Here is a 13,964-nt window from a genome sequence, read left to right as displayed (position 1 = left end):
GACTCACGGTGCAGGTCTAATAAATCTTGTGCTAAAGTTAGCCACAGATAATCAGGTAGACTTAGTGTCATATCTACGTTCTATAGCACTCGCAGGCTGATTTTACACAGCATTCAGGATTAGGTGATAAAGTAAAAACCAGAGAAAAATAACACATACTAAAGATGACAAGTATGAATTAAAAGCAGTATGAGGTTGTTTCCTTGTTGCTGTTTGATGAATGTGTGCAAGTCTGTAAATCAAGAGACATAAAACTGAGGAACTCAGGTTGGCTGTAAAAGAGCCTCTTCCTTCTACCTGACAGTATCTTGACACTGAAATGTTAACACTTTACCTCGGGGCAGTTGGCAGTGCAACCCAAAGCTCTAGTGATGTGTCGGTCATGAACGAAATGGCTCTTAGAGCCAGATCTTTGACGTTAACGCAGTGTTGGAAACTCCTCAGTAAGGAAAATCGCTATTGGCTGTCCTAAAAGTCGCTAGAAGTCGCTAAATGATGTCATTGCCTAATTTGCATAATTGGTCATGCTAATATAATTGTAACCTACGTTGTTGGAGAGAGAAATAACATCGTGGAAGAGACATAAAGTGAGTAAAAAACGTCCTAAATGCAGTTAGAGTTTATTTAGAACTACAAATTAAATTTATTTTAGCAGTTATTGTTTTTTTTAATGTCACAATTCCAACCCTGCTCCTTTATCCGGGCTTGGACCAGCAAAAGTGACGCGAAATAGGCACTCTAGTGGAGTTACTTTGTGTGTGAGAGTGTGTGTTTATAAGTAGTTTTGTGATCCACAAAACAGCATAACAGTAAAGGAAGAACTGACTGCGTTACAGTCAGTGCGGGAGCAGCGGCTTTGCTCATGCGCGATTCATTTGCACAGCATAGGTGTGAACATCTTCTGCCCTGATAGCAGCTGGAGGAGGACTATCCTCCACCCGTGAGCGCTTTGGAACGGGCGAGGTACCCACGGCAGCACCCGCTGCTTGTTGAGAGTAAAAGCGATACCCGCTTTCATGTCAAAAAGTCGTCATAAATAAGTCTCCCATAACACCAGAAAAAGTCGCCGGATTTGTCGCTAGTCGCTTTTTTAGAAAAAAAAAGCGGCTAAGGGGGTTTGAAAACTCGCTAAATATAGCGACAAAGTCGCTAAGTTGGCAGCACTGCGTGAACGGCGCAAGCCAGCTCCTTATCCCGAGCCGTGGGTTTTTTTTTCTTTCTCTCACCCTCTCTCTCTCGCACTTTTTTTCTGCGTCACTCCGCACGTGAGCCTTGTGCTTTGCGCTGGGTAGAGGGGGGAGGGCCGGTAGTTACACTCGCAGTAGCACAGGAACAGAGCGGGAGGGAGAGAGAGAGAGAAAGAGAGCCAGGGACAATAAGTCACAGTAGAAAGGTATAGTAATCATCCACAACTATTTTCAGTTGAAGATGATAAAGGATTCAGAAAGTTTATTCATGCAGGCCCATGTGACAGAGAATGTGCATCTTCTTTTTGTTTTCATATTTTAATTTATATTTAATTGTGTTGTGGTTTGCAGTGTTTTGTGTTGTTTCACTTTAAATTTGTTTAAAAGAAAAATTTACATAGTTAAAAGTTGAACTGTGACTAGTTGGTTTTTGTATTATATGATTTATTTATTACATTTTATGTGGAGTGAATAAATAAAAGTATATTTACGGTGGCCCGTAGAGACAAAGCACGTACAAAACTTCAAAACACGTACGAACCCTGAAGCACGTACAAACTCCAAAACACGTAAAAACTCCAAAACACGTAAAAACTCCAAAACACGTACAAACTCCAAAACACCTACAAAAGACAACAGAAGTGCTCCAGGATGCTGGGCGCAGTGTTGAGCTTTTGTTACCTGGTGGATACACAAGCCAGCAAGTACCAACGACCGGATTTGGTGCGTGGTAGTAACAGGTAAATTAACATTTTATTTAATTATTTGAATATATATGAGTGCTTGTGTATAAATACACAAACAATACACATATGTTTTCAATTGTGTAATTTAAGTGATCTAGGTAGCTGTTTTGGAAGTTCAGTTAACTCTAGAAATGTGTTTTGGAGTTTGTACGTGCTTTGTCTCTAGGGGCCACTGTATATATTTATATATAAACATTATATAAATAAAACCACTAATTTTTTTTACATTAGTAATTCCTTTTGTGCATAATTTTATATTATTGTTAATAAGAAATTAATTAAAGCAACAAAACAACCCGAAGAGCCAGTTCGGAGCCGAAAGAGCCGGCTCTTTTTAGTGAGGCGAGCCGAAAGAGCCGGCTCTTTTTAATGAGGCGAGCCGAAAGAGCCGGTTCTCTAAAAAGAGCCGGAAATCCCATCACTACAAAGCTCAGAGTTGGCTGGTTTGTCTCTCAGGCCTCGTTGGTGTCCGAAGGAGTTCAGGTTATTTAACCATGTTTGTCTCCCGAGGTGTGTTTGTTGTTAAGCAGTTCATGCTGGGACCATTTTCTATCACCCACTCCATCCATTCATTTATGCATTTAACCAAATATGAGGTCTGTTATTGTTATTATTTTTTTTTATTATAATTGCACCTAAATAATGTAATATTAGGGAACAATAGGACAGTTGAAGGTGAGAAAACACACTATGTTTTATTTCAGTAACCTCACTCAGACTATTGGTTTCACCCTCTTCAACAGATTTTAGCTGATGAGCCCAGCTCTTCTATGTGATGCCTGTATTACATGAAACCTGTTTTACTAAATAAAAAGATTGCTCTAACAAATGGGTGGTTATTATCATAAATATAAAAAAAACTTCAATGAGTATTAAAGTCTCTTTTCATGCTGTCTGTACGAACTGTATCTGTGGTTCTGAATTGCGGTTAAAATCAGAAAATTAGCAACAGTGCCCTCATAATAGGAAACATCTTATTGAACTAAATGTGTTTTTCTGAATTACATGTTTTTGCTAAAGCCATGCTTACGTGTTTATAGGAATTTTAATGCAACGAAGACTTTGTGGATATATAAGCAGTCGGAGCTAGAAAAAAGATATACAATTTCTTTTGGGAGAAATAAATCAACTACTTTAGACCTCTCTACATTGAATTATACTGGTTATTAATCGCTGGCTCTCTTCCACAGCATGCCTTTCATCCCGTCTTCCTTCTCTCTCCATAACCGGTCGCAGCAGATGGCCCCGCCCCTCCCTGAGCCTGGTTCTGCCAGAGGTTTCTTCCTTTTAAAAGGGAGTTTCTCCTTCCCACTGTTGCCAAAGTCCTTACTGATAGGGGGTCATATGATTGTTGGATGTTGTTGTAGGGTCTACCTTACAATATAAAGCGCCTTGAGGTGACTGTTGTTGTGATTTGGCGTTGTATAAATGAAACTGAATTGAACCAAATCCCTCTCAAGTAAGCTCAAAAACAGTTAACATACTAGTCTCTGTGTGCATAAAGCAAGAATGAGAGAAGGCAAAGTTAAAATTAAAAACAAAACAAAAAAATACTTTTATTGATGAAAGAAAAAAGAAGTCCAATTTGCATGGATGCAAAAAGCAAATTACAGGCTTGAGGCAGTTCCATACAAAGTCACTGAATATAACCGATGACTTTTACATCACCGGATGGTATAAATGGACATTTCTGGAGGAATTTCTGCTTATTCTGTTGCTTTATGATAGTGCTTCAAAGATACAGAGATAAGAGAAATAATAAGAGTGACTGGGTGGAAATAACAGATGTGCTTCGTTTGAATGGCTAAAGTCTGCACAGATGGTGCACTGGCTGTTTGGGGAAAATTCACAGGGACTGAAAAACATTCCTGTGGTCAAATCTTCAGAAAAATTCATTTTACTGTTCTGGATATTCAACGTTCCTTTGACAAAAAATACAAAAACAAATATTGCTAGCAGTTATTTCTGAGCAAACCGCAGAGGTTTTTATTGATTTTTAGAGGGCGAGACTTCTGTGGAATCACCGAATACAATGTGAAATTCAGAACGTTAAAGGCAGCAAGAAGCAACAGTAAAGGCAGGCATTTATTGTTCTCATTTGGAGCTTTCTTATCACAAAATAAGCAATTTCTAAGCAACTGTGTAACAGCAAACAAATATATTGTTTTCACATTTTGGTTTCAGCCTCATAAATCCAGAAGTTTAAATTCACTGCACTAGCAGTTTGGAGGTTTGGGGCGAAGGCGAATCATCTGTATGCACACCAAGGTTACCGCAGCACTCGATTCTCTGCCTGGCTCCTCACTTTTCAGGCCTCTGCTTGTGAAAAGAAACTCGTTTTCTCTCCCTGACCGGTGACCATGTGTTAAGCCACAGTGGGTCTTCACATGTACTTACACAAAAAAAGCTCCGAAGCCTGTGCTACAAAGGTCTGTAGTTGATATGGGGCCATCAATAATTAATTAGAAACATTTAAAGTTGCCCCCTTGTGGAGGCATCTCTTAGGCAAATAAGTAATTAGAATGGTTGTCCCCCATGTAATTACAGCCTGAAGTCTGGGCCGCAGCTTCATTACCATATGAACACGTACAGTAAATCCTATGAACTGTGAAAAGTGAGTCCTACCTACTCCAGAAACTCAGCCTCGTGTGTGCTATCGGGGTTTAGGCAAGACACACAAAAACAGGCCTGGAGGAAATCAAAGAGGGGGAGCAGTGGAGTCTTTAAAGCCCACAGAAGAGACTTCTCATTGATCTGAGTCATTTTGCTGAAGGAGGACGAATAAAACTAGATATATACAAGGCAAAAATAACATCCGACCCCCAGTGAGGATAAGTGTGTGTTATGTGAATTCAGTTGTTATCATTGTTGTGGACTGTGGATTTTTTGCGTTAGTAATGAGGTTAGCTTACCTCATACTGTGTGATGAGACCGTTTGGCTCTATGGGTTCCTCCCACTTGAGGAATATCATGTCGTCGAGCGGGGTGAAGGTCAGGGACTCTGGAGCGATGCCGCCAGGAACTACGGCAGGAGAGAAAACAACCTTCTTTGAAACAAACAGTCCACTCGGGTCTCGAGTTAATAGACTCCTGGGCAGGCATGCCGGGGGCTAAAAACACCTTTGACAGAGTGAAAAGGCACAGGGCCAAGGAGGGATGGAGGAGGAGGACAGAGAAGGGAACACAGAGACAGAGCAGAAGGGGGTGATGAAAAGAAAACTCTGAAGCAGCTTGCTCCCAGCCCTCAGGATGAATTGAGATTCTGGCTAATACTGTCTGATAACAGAGCACCGTGTCTCAGAGGATGACAGCAGATTTTTCTTCTTTAGCACCGTACCGACAGAGAAACAGTAAAGTAATCCAACTGCCTGAGTACCCCTCTGCATGTTGTGGTTTAATGAGATGCATCTACATCTATATGTATCTTTTTTATTTATTTTTTGTGCTATATAGATATTTTTAGGCAGGTGTTGAGCTGGCCAGTTTAGGTTCTGAGAATAAATGAATGTCCAAAGAAACCCTTTGGCATTGACAGCCACTAAAAGGGTGCTGAAAGAGTAAAGTCACATCTAGGAGTGAAAAAAATATTCAGCACTGTGCTTTCTGGTTCTGCAGTCAGTGATGTTGAAATAGGTGATGAGAGAGCTTTAAAAAAAAGAACCTCTCTGCACCTACTTCCTCTGTGAGGTTAGCATTTGCTAAATGCTAAAGCTACAGTGGCAGATCTGAAAACTGCTGTTCACAAACGCTGTCCATCTAATCTGACTGAGCTGGAGCTGTTTTGTAAAGAAGAATGGGCAAAGATTTCAGTCTCTAGATGTGCAAAGCTGGTAGAGACAGACCCTAAAAGACTGGCAGCTGTAATGGCAGCAAAAGGTGGTTCTACAAAGTATTGACTCAGGGGGCTGAATAATTACACACACCCCACTTTGCAGTTATTTATTTGTAAAAAATGTTTGGAATCATGTATGATTTCCGTTCCACTTCTCACGTGTACACCACTTTGTATTGGTCTGTCAATTCCAATAAAATTGATTCATGTTTGTGGCTGTAATGTGACAAAATGTGGAAAAGTTCAAGGGGGCCGAATACTTTTGCAAGCCACTGTATGCCCTTGTTTGTATTGGCAACATTTAGGAAATGATACTGTTATATGGGGATTGAAAAGATCACATCATAGTTTGAATCCAAAGATCATGTCAGATTTGACCTCTAAGCTGACGTTTAAATTTCACATCTACGTTTCTTTCTAATTGCCCCCAAAATGCTTGATTTTTACTGCACTAAAACTTTATAAAGTACATTTAAAGAAGAAAAAAAAACCCAGAATGAATGTGCACAAAATGCTGTTCCCTTTAAAGTAAATGCTGCCCAGAGTGATCTGTCTTGGTGGGGGTCTGCTTTCTCAGAGTGCTTCTTGTTTCTTTTTAAAGTTATTTGGTAGAATGACTTTTACGCTCAGGGTTATTTTCTTGGTGCATGCCTTATTTGCTCTTCAGATTCAGTCAGCTGTCAGAAGGCCTGATGATTTGCTCGTATAATTTTAAATTCATTGGTCCATCTATGGCAGCAGGCCATCGCATTTCAAATGCAGTAAAACTTGACCAAAGTATGAAACTATCACTGTCATGTTTCACAGATGGCATCAAGTTCTAATGCTTCATCCAAAAACGTGTGTTTGGTCTCATTAAAGAACAAAAAAACAAACACATTACTCCAACTGTTATCTGGATTCTCCATCAGAGGTTTAGTGAAGTGCAGATGGTCAGCAGTGTTCTCTGCAGAGAGAAGCGCTTTCCTCTCGTAAGGCTGGCATGAGTGCCATTGTTGTTACCCAGTGACTGAGCACAGTACTACACGCCTCACCCTGGAGTGATGTGATAGATTAACAGTAAAGAACCTATTAAGTCTTTTAATAAGTATAAATATAAGCTAAGTACATTTTTACTATTGTTTAAAAATCTTGTGTTTTTGGTAATGACATATGAAAGACCCACTTGACAACAACTCACCATTACTATCATTTTACAGAACTCAAAACTTCAGTTATTTTTTTGTGAAAAATCTCACATTACTTTCAATAACAATAAAGTATAAGTTCTGTTTCTATCAGTTATGATGAAAATACATTTTCCCCTCCAAAAATGCACAAGCAAAGTCAGCAGAGGAAAATAAGCTATCACAAAATAAACAATTATCTAATCCATTTTATATTGCAGGCTCAAAATAGTCATTTATTGTTTAGACCTCTCAGTGTGCCCCTGAGAGACCAAAACAATTGCTCATTGTCCAAAGTTATGGCTAGTATCACAGCACAAGCACTCTACCGATTTAATTGTGTACTCCTGCAAAACTGTCAGAGTAATGACTGAGTTTATGTTAAAAATAATAATAACGTAGGCAGAGAGAAAAGCTGATTATGGTGCTAAGCCAATCTGTTGTCTGGCCCCAGGTGACACCCACACCTTTATAAAGTAAAATCATTTTATTGTTGCTTTAGGAGGTACGAGGTTTCTGTCCCATGCGTTGTTCTACACAGTGTCAAATCTCCAGGCGCTACTTCGTTATTGCGGGGTGAAGTTGAGGGTGCTTCCACGCTTTAAGCCAAAAGACCCATTCTGGTTGACATCAGTGTGAATGTCTTGCTGAAAGAGACTCAAGTTCAGATGTTGAAATGTACTTTAAATGAGCTCTAGCAAAATCAGGAAGGTACAAGGGTGCATGGGGTCAGAGGTTAGCGTTGGGATCATCATCACCAGTGATGACTTAGACTTCACGGGTGTGGAACTTCTCAGGATTTTAACATGAACTACAGATTATTTTGTATTTAAAATGATCTACTACTCCTAACTAGTACGAGAAAGAGAAAAATTGTTATACCTGTGCAAACTTCCCTGCAATGGCTTCCCGACAAATACAGGATGGATTTGAATGTCTTTGTTATTTGTCTATAAAGCCATGCCTGGGTTGGCACCTGGGAACATATCAGAGCTTCTATGCTCCTACTGCACCACTGGGACTCTTAGATCCTCAGAATAACTGCTTTAACTGTTTCACGATTGAGGTTAGGGGGTAAAGAATACTGTGCTTTAGCAGCTGTGCCTCTAAAGTCCTCTCACAATAACATGTTCAGCCTCTTCTGGCACTTCAGAGAAAAAAAAGAGAGATGTACATTCTCTCATTGGCCTTTCTTTGCCCTTCATGGTCTTGACATTTGAGCATTAGGTAGTTATTTTATTTTATCATTTAATCTTAGGCCTTTTTATCCTGTTATCACTTGCTTATCTGTATTTGTGTTGATCCGAAAAAGTGCTTCAGAGGTAAATGCGATTTAATGCAATTTGATAAAAGGTTCTCAGAAATGGCTTCTTCCATTTGTGCATCAGCTATGACTGAATTACCGAAAGCAATTCTGCAGCAATATCAAACTTCTTCGAGCTGTCTGTTTCCCTGAGAGAAAAAGCTGAAGCCGAGGAAGGCGAAGCACCACACATGAAATTCCTGCTGTATCTCTGACAGGAAAATCTCCTTCCACCGAGCGGCAGAGACGCAGTGCGAGAAAAGCGCTACGCCAGCGTTTGATTGTCGAGCCCAACAGGAAACAGGCAGGAGGAACTGTCACCAGCTGTGGCTCAATTACTGTAGTTGTGGAGGGTGATGGCAGCTCGGGGGATGACAAGGGGATTGGGGACTGTCACACTGTCAGTCTGCCATTCAGTGGCTCAAAAGCAAAACTTTCCATTGGTGCTGGCATTCAAAATATCAAGTAAAGTATGAAGAAAAAAACCCTCTAAAACAATCATAGCTTGTTTTTTCTGACACGCGTGTTTTAACTTGTCACTTTGAAACCAGTCAAATCCCACAAACAAAATCACAACACCATGCTCCTGTCTGTACGTTTTTTCTTCATTTATGTAAATGCATTTCCTCCTGCCTTCGAGAAGCAACGTGTAGGAGTCGGTAATTAGGAGCGCTGTCTGTTTGCTTTCATATCTCCTCAAACGCTTTGTGTTTTTAGGTGCTGATATAATAAAGTAATGCAAATCAATAGTACATTTTACAGGCTGCTTAAATGCATTTTTAAGATGCATTAAGAAAATCCTGCCAGTTGCTCATCATCCCCTCTTACTCTCTCCACTGGGTCAAAGCTATCCCTGAGTGGCTTTCTATTACACTGAAAATCTTACTTTCACTCCATAACAATGCGTGTTTGACCTTCTGTACTTCTACCAGCAATTTGCATTAGAATATACTTAATCTGCTGATGTACACAGGAAAATATTAATACAAAGATAAGCAAAATCATTTTACCATTTTTTCTGCCGGCCATGGCTCAAGCTGATTAATGTTCCACTGGTCTCCATTTAAAAGGCTGATCCTCCATTTACTTATGCTGATCCAGCCTATTCTGTGAGTCAGTATATATGTGTGTGTGTGTGTGTGTTTCTGTTGTTTGTTGTTACTGAATGACTAAAGGCATACATTTGTGTAAGAAGTGCACAATAATTATCTGAGCATGAAGGAGCAACTGCACATTCAAGAGGTTCTGAAGCCAGAGCTAAGTAACAATGACAATAAAGAGCTTCAGTGCATGCATAAAAAAGCATCACTGTCTCCCATAATGATGGTGCAGTTAACAAAAGCAAGCCATTTCAGCAAAGCCCTGCATATGTGAGTGCGAGCATTCACAAGGCAAAAATGAAGCTGCCCACTCACTGTCTTCTTCAGTCTGAAAGGTGACCTCTCTGCTCTCCTTCTTGCCCTCTGGGTTGGCGAGCGCTAGCCGAACGTGTACCGCACGAAAGGGTGGCAGGTCTCTCAGGGTAAAGTGAGAAGTGTTGCGATCCACAGACAGGCATTCCCTGACGGTCGCGTTGTTTCCTCCACTGCCCCCTGTTGGCATTGAGTAGCGGTAGCACAGCGACAAGGTGTAGGTGTGACAGCGGGTGAGGTTGTATCCCAGTGGCTCCCACTGGAGGGTCAGCTGCCGGGGCTGGATCTCTGTGGCTGTCAGACCACGCAAGGCACGCATGGGCTCTGAAAGTGGTAAGGAGAAGGAAGTTAAAAAGCCAACACTGTGGTCACATTTACCAGTTTAAAACCCAAAAGCACAATGAAGCATTTTTTAAGTGATAGAACCAGCTGGACTAGATCTTATATTTCACATTTCTACTCTAACTGACCAGTGTGCTATGCTCATAGCTTCCCCTTGGTAAACAACGTGTTTCATTGTGTGTAAATCATCTTCTTTTCTGTCTTTATTGTTAGTTTTGTATTTAGCTTTCCCTGCTCATGCTTCGTAACTTTACTTCCCACCCTTGTTCCTCTTTTATAATTGCCTGCCCCAGCCCTGTTGCTTTCAGTTGTGATCATTAGCTCCACCTGTTCCTCCCAGTTTACTTACAATGCACTCCTTTAACATAAGAGTTATAGCCCACTATATATTTTCCACGTGGTTCCTCGAACCATGGCATGCTGTGGATATATATATATATATATATATATATATATGCAACAAGACAACAAGTCTTGTTGCATGTATGTGTATATATATATATATATATATATATACACACATACATGCAACAAGACTTGTTGTCTTGTTGTATAGACTTGTTGTCTGATATGATCTAAATGTTGTTGGTTGTATCCAGTGTATTAAACTGCTCTGCAGAAGGTGATTTGCCCATCAGTTTCGCATCAATCTTCTCCTTCAGTCATCAGTTTTGACCCAAGGAAGTTCACAGGTGTAAGTCAGTCAAGACTAGTATTTTTTAACTCACATAGCCTCAGGGATGTGATGGGGACACATGGATGTAAAGTTGTCTGATTTACGCTGGTGCTTTTCCACACAGTGGGAAAAAGTCAGAACCAGACTCTTAAAGTGAACTCTAAAGTTGATGGGGAGCCAGTGTAACTGAATAAGCAAGAGTTTGAAATGAATAAACTTCGGAGACTTATTCAGAAGCCTCACAGCAGCATTCTGAACAACCTGGAGACACTACAGGGATGTTTTATTAAGACAGGTGAACAATGAATTAGAATAATCCAGACGTGATGAAATAGATGCATGAATAATAATTTAGAGTGTGACACGATGGCACTCAACTTGAGAATATTTTTAAGTCATAAAAGAAAGAGCAAACCAAAGATTAAACATGAGCGTGAGTGAGTGAACGCTGCATCAGAAGTCACCTCAAGGTTCCTGACAGAAGACGATTTAGCAAATGTGGAAATGGGACCTAGAATTTCCATTATCTAAGGTACAAATCTGTCAGGGGCAAAAGCAGGACTTCTGTTTTCTCTTCATTAAGATGGAGAAAATTGTCAGTCATCCAACTTTTACCGGAGTCTAAGCATTTATGTAGGATGTGTAGCTAAAAGAATCTTGGGGCTTAAAAGAGATATACAATTGAATTTCATCTGCAATGCAGTGATAAAAATGTCTTTAAAAGTTCTGACGAGGGAACAAATATAACAGAAACAGTAAAAGCCCCAAAACAGAACCCTGACGCATACCATAGGGAAGAAATGTGAAAGATGGCCTAGAAGCAGCCACGCAAAATCATCATTTGGATCATTTAGAACCACTCCAAGAAGAATTCACATAAGAAGAATAGTGTTTGTTAAATGGAGACAGCAACATTTGCTGCTGACTTTTCAAACTTACACTATAAGGTTAGTGAAACAATGGAAGGAAAATGTAACTGCCTTAAGAAGAAGCTTGCAAAACAACTCCTCATTGCTTGTAACACAAATGAGGTTCAGCCCTTGCAGAGAATCACATAAGAACGATAAAGCCTAATTACTGCTGTCATGTGTGAACACTGTGATTGCAGTTCTTCTCGTCCCTGTGTCGCAGAACGTCCAGTTTCAAGCACAAAGAGGTTATTTCTGTCTCCAAGGTTGGCCCGAATCTCCAAGTGTACCGCTGAGACGTTAGATAAACCAAGATGAGGGCAATGCCCTCAGCACATAGTGGCAAGGCAGTACAGAGCTGCAGACAGGGGAAGTAACAGCTATAGCCCTGCTGCTGCTGCTTCACTAAACATAGATCAGAAGCTGAGACGTAAAAGAATAACCAATGTCACGGAGGAGACATCAGCTTTGAGGGGACAGAAACAAGACAGAGAAGGAAAACTCCTGAGAGACCTTGCGATTTAAAAGATGTTCTTCCCAAAAGGGCAAAATGTACTGAGTTAGATTGCTTTGTTCTCTGACAGCTGATATAAGCTAAAACGTCCCCATAGAATAGCAACAATCAATCATAACAAAGAAATTTAATTCCAAAAATATGTATCAGGCCCGTCATATCAAGGGTGGCTGAGTATAACTGGATTGATAGATTTTTTTTAAACAATATCAGCCCCGTGTAGCAGCCCAATCCTGTTAAAACCACGTCTGCCACCAGCAGCTCACTGACTGAATGTTCACCTTCTGCTCCAGACACCATTACTCATCATTAGAGCATCACCATAGCAGTCACTGTCCTGTCCTCTCCACCCGCCTGTCCTCAGCCAATCCTGCCCCAAATCGACATTCTGCTTGATTAGCCTAATCAGAGGGATTAGCCAGAGGCAGAGGGAGTGATGGAGGGATTGAGGGGCTGGACAAGAGATGAGCACTGGAAGAGGAAATGATGAATGGGGGAGAGTCCCAGTGGATCTGCACATTTCATGCCATTGTCCTCATCTTTAACAGCTGCCTCTGTGAGCTGCCACTGAGGTCTGTCCCTCTTCCCGGCAGCTATGTTAAAATTATGATGGACTATCAGTTAACACCCTCGTACTTAACAGTGAAACCACATGAGCTTTAGACTGCTGACATCTTTGAATGGTTTCTATAGACGCTGGCATCTAGAAATCTAACTACTGATATTTAAAGTGCATTGATGTTCTATAGCTTCATGACAGCTTGTTGATGTTTTGCAAAAAAAAATATATAAAAAATGTGGGTAATGGAGTGTAGGTCATAAAAATACTGCCATTACTGGTAAAATGACTTATTTGAAAAGCCATCAAACAGCTAAAAATTTAAAAGATGTGAATAAAACTTACCATTGGAACCCATTTGCGACACTCTTATTTCAACACTTATATGATAATAGCTTTGGCCATCATATTTATTAGTTATGATAACACTAGACTCCAGATAACATACATTTGTGTAAGAAGGGGCAAAAGGTTATTGATGACAGAAAGTGCATCCTTTTCCAGAAGCCCGCTCTCTCTGATGCTGGCTCTGATTGTTCTGTGTACATTTTATATGCTTTTGTTGAATTGCATGAATGGTAAAAAATAACACACTATTTTGGAAGAATCCTTGTAGAGGACGTGTTACATCTGTTTTTACATACACAGGTGTCTGCGCTGCTAGACAATCACTGTGGCAGATGAAGTGGAGGGAGGATTTTCTTTTGTAGATGAAGACCCCAGAATTCCAAGTTGGATTAGAAAGCTTTGGGTGATCTGACAAACACTTTATTTTAGGCATTTGAGATGTATCAGCTAGAAGCAATGTACTCCATCAAGTATTAATAGGTTAATCTCTTTCTCCCAAAGATAAAACTTGAACATATGCTGCCTTAAACAAGAAAAGGAAAGAAGATATTAATGCTGGAGTACATGGCACATCTGCATTCATGCCAAGATCTCCCTTCTGCAGCCATACAGGACACATTTAGACCTGAAGCTAAAGCAGATGGGCACATCATTCACTTAGCATTTGAACTGGAGGTCTGTGTGGTCAGCAATTCTGAACAATAGCCCCATGGGATTTTAATACTCTGCACCAGCAAGGATGGAATTGACCAGTGTCCAAAAACGAAATGCTCTCTGCTAAAAAGAAATGACTCCCGGAGACACATTAGGAAGAAAAAATCATCCAGAGTTTGGTGTCACCGGGCCTCTGCTGTCTGCCGCTTTCTCCCTGGGGATAAAGCTTCAGATGTGAGCAATGGGAGCCGACAGGAGGTGGGCAAGTGAAAGACAGTGACAAGAGCGGATCAAAGAGTGTGGCAGGTGACAGGGAC

The 13,964-nt window shown here is 40.6% G+C and overlaps 1 protein-coding gene across 7 annotated transcripts in view; it reads right to left on the bottom strand.

Annotated features, from left to right (window-relative positions):
* ptprua (protein tyrosine phosphatase receptor type Ua) overlaps positions 1–13,964 on the bottom strand; it is a 245,729-nt gene that overhangs the window by 76,801 nt on the left and 154,964 nt on the right. For all 7 annotated transcript variants that reach the window (XM_040019859.1, XM_040019858.1, XM_040019862.1 and 4 more), the window contains exons 8-9: positions 9,650–9,970; positions 4,846–4,955 (exon numbers count right to left, since the gene is read on the bottom strand). In XM_040019859.1, the coding sequence (XP_039875793.1) occupies positions 4,846–4,955; positions 9,650–9,970 (431 nt within the window). The remainder of the gene's footprint in view (positions 1–4,845; positions 4,956–9,649; positions 9,971–13,964) is intronic.

The sequence above is a fragment of the Simochromis diagramma genome, unplaced genomic scaffold (assembly GCF_900408965.1).
Source record: "Simochromis diagramma unplaced genomic scaffold, fSimDia1.1 OVJJ01000753.1, whole genome shotgun sequence".
Lineage (NCBI taxonomy): Eukaryota > Metazoa > Chordata > Actinopteri > Cichliformes > Cichlidae > Simochromis > Simochromis diagramma.
The sequence above is the reverse complement of the archived record's forward strand: the minus strand, read 5'-3'. Positions and strand labels throughout refer to the sequence as shown.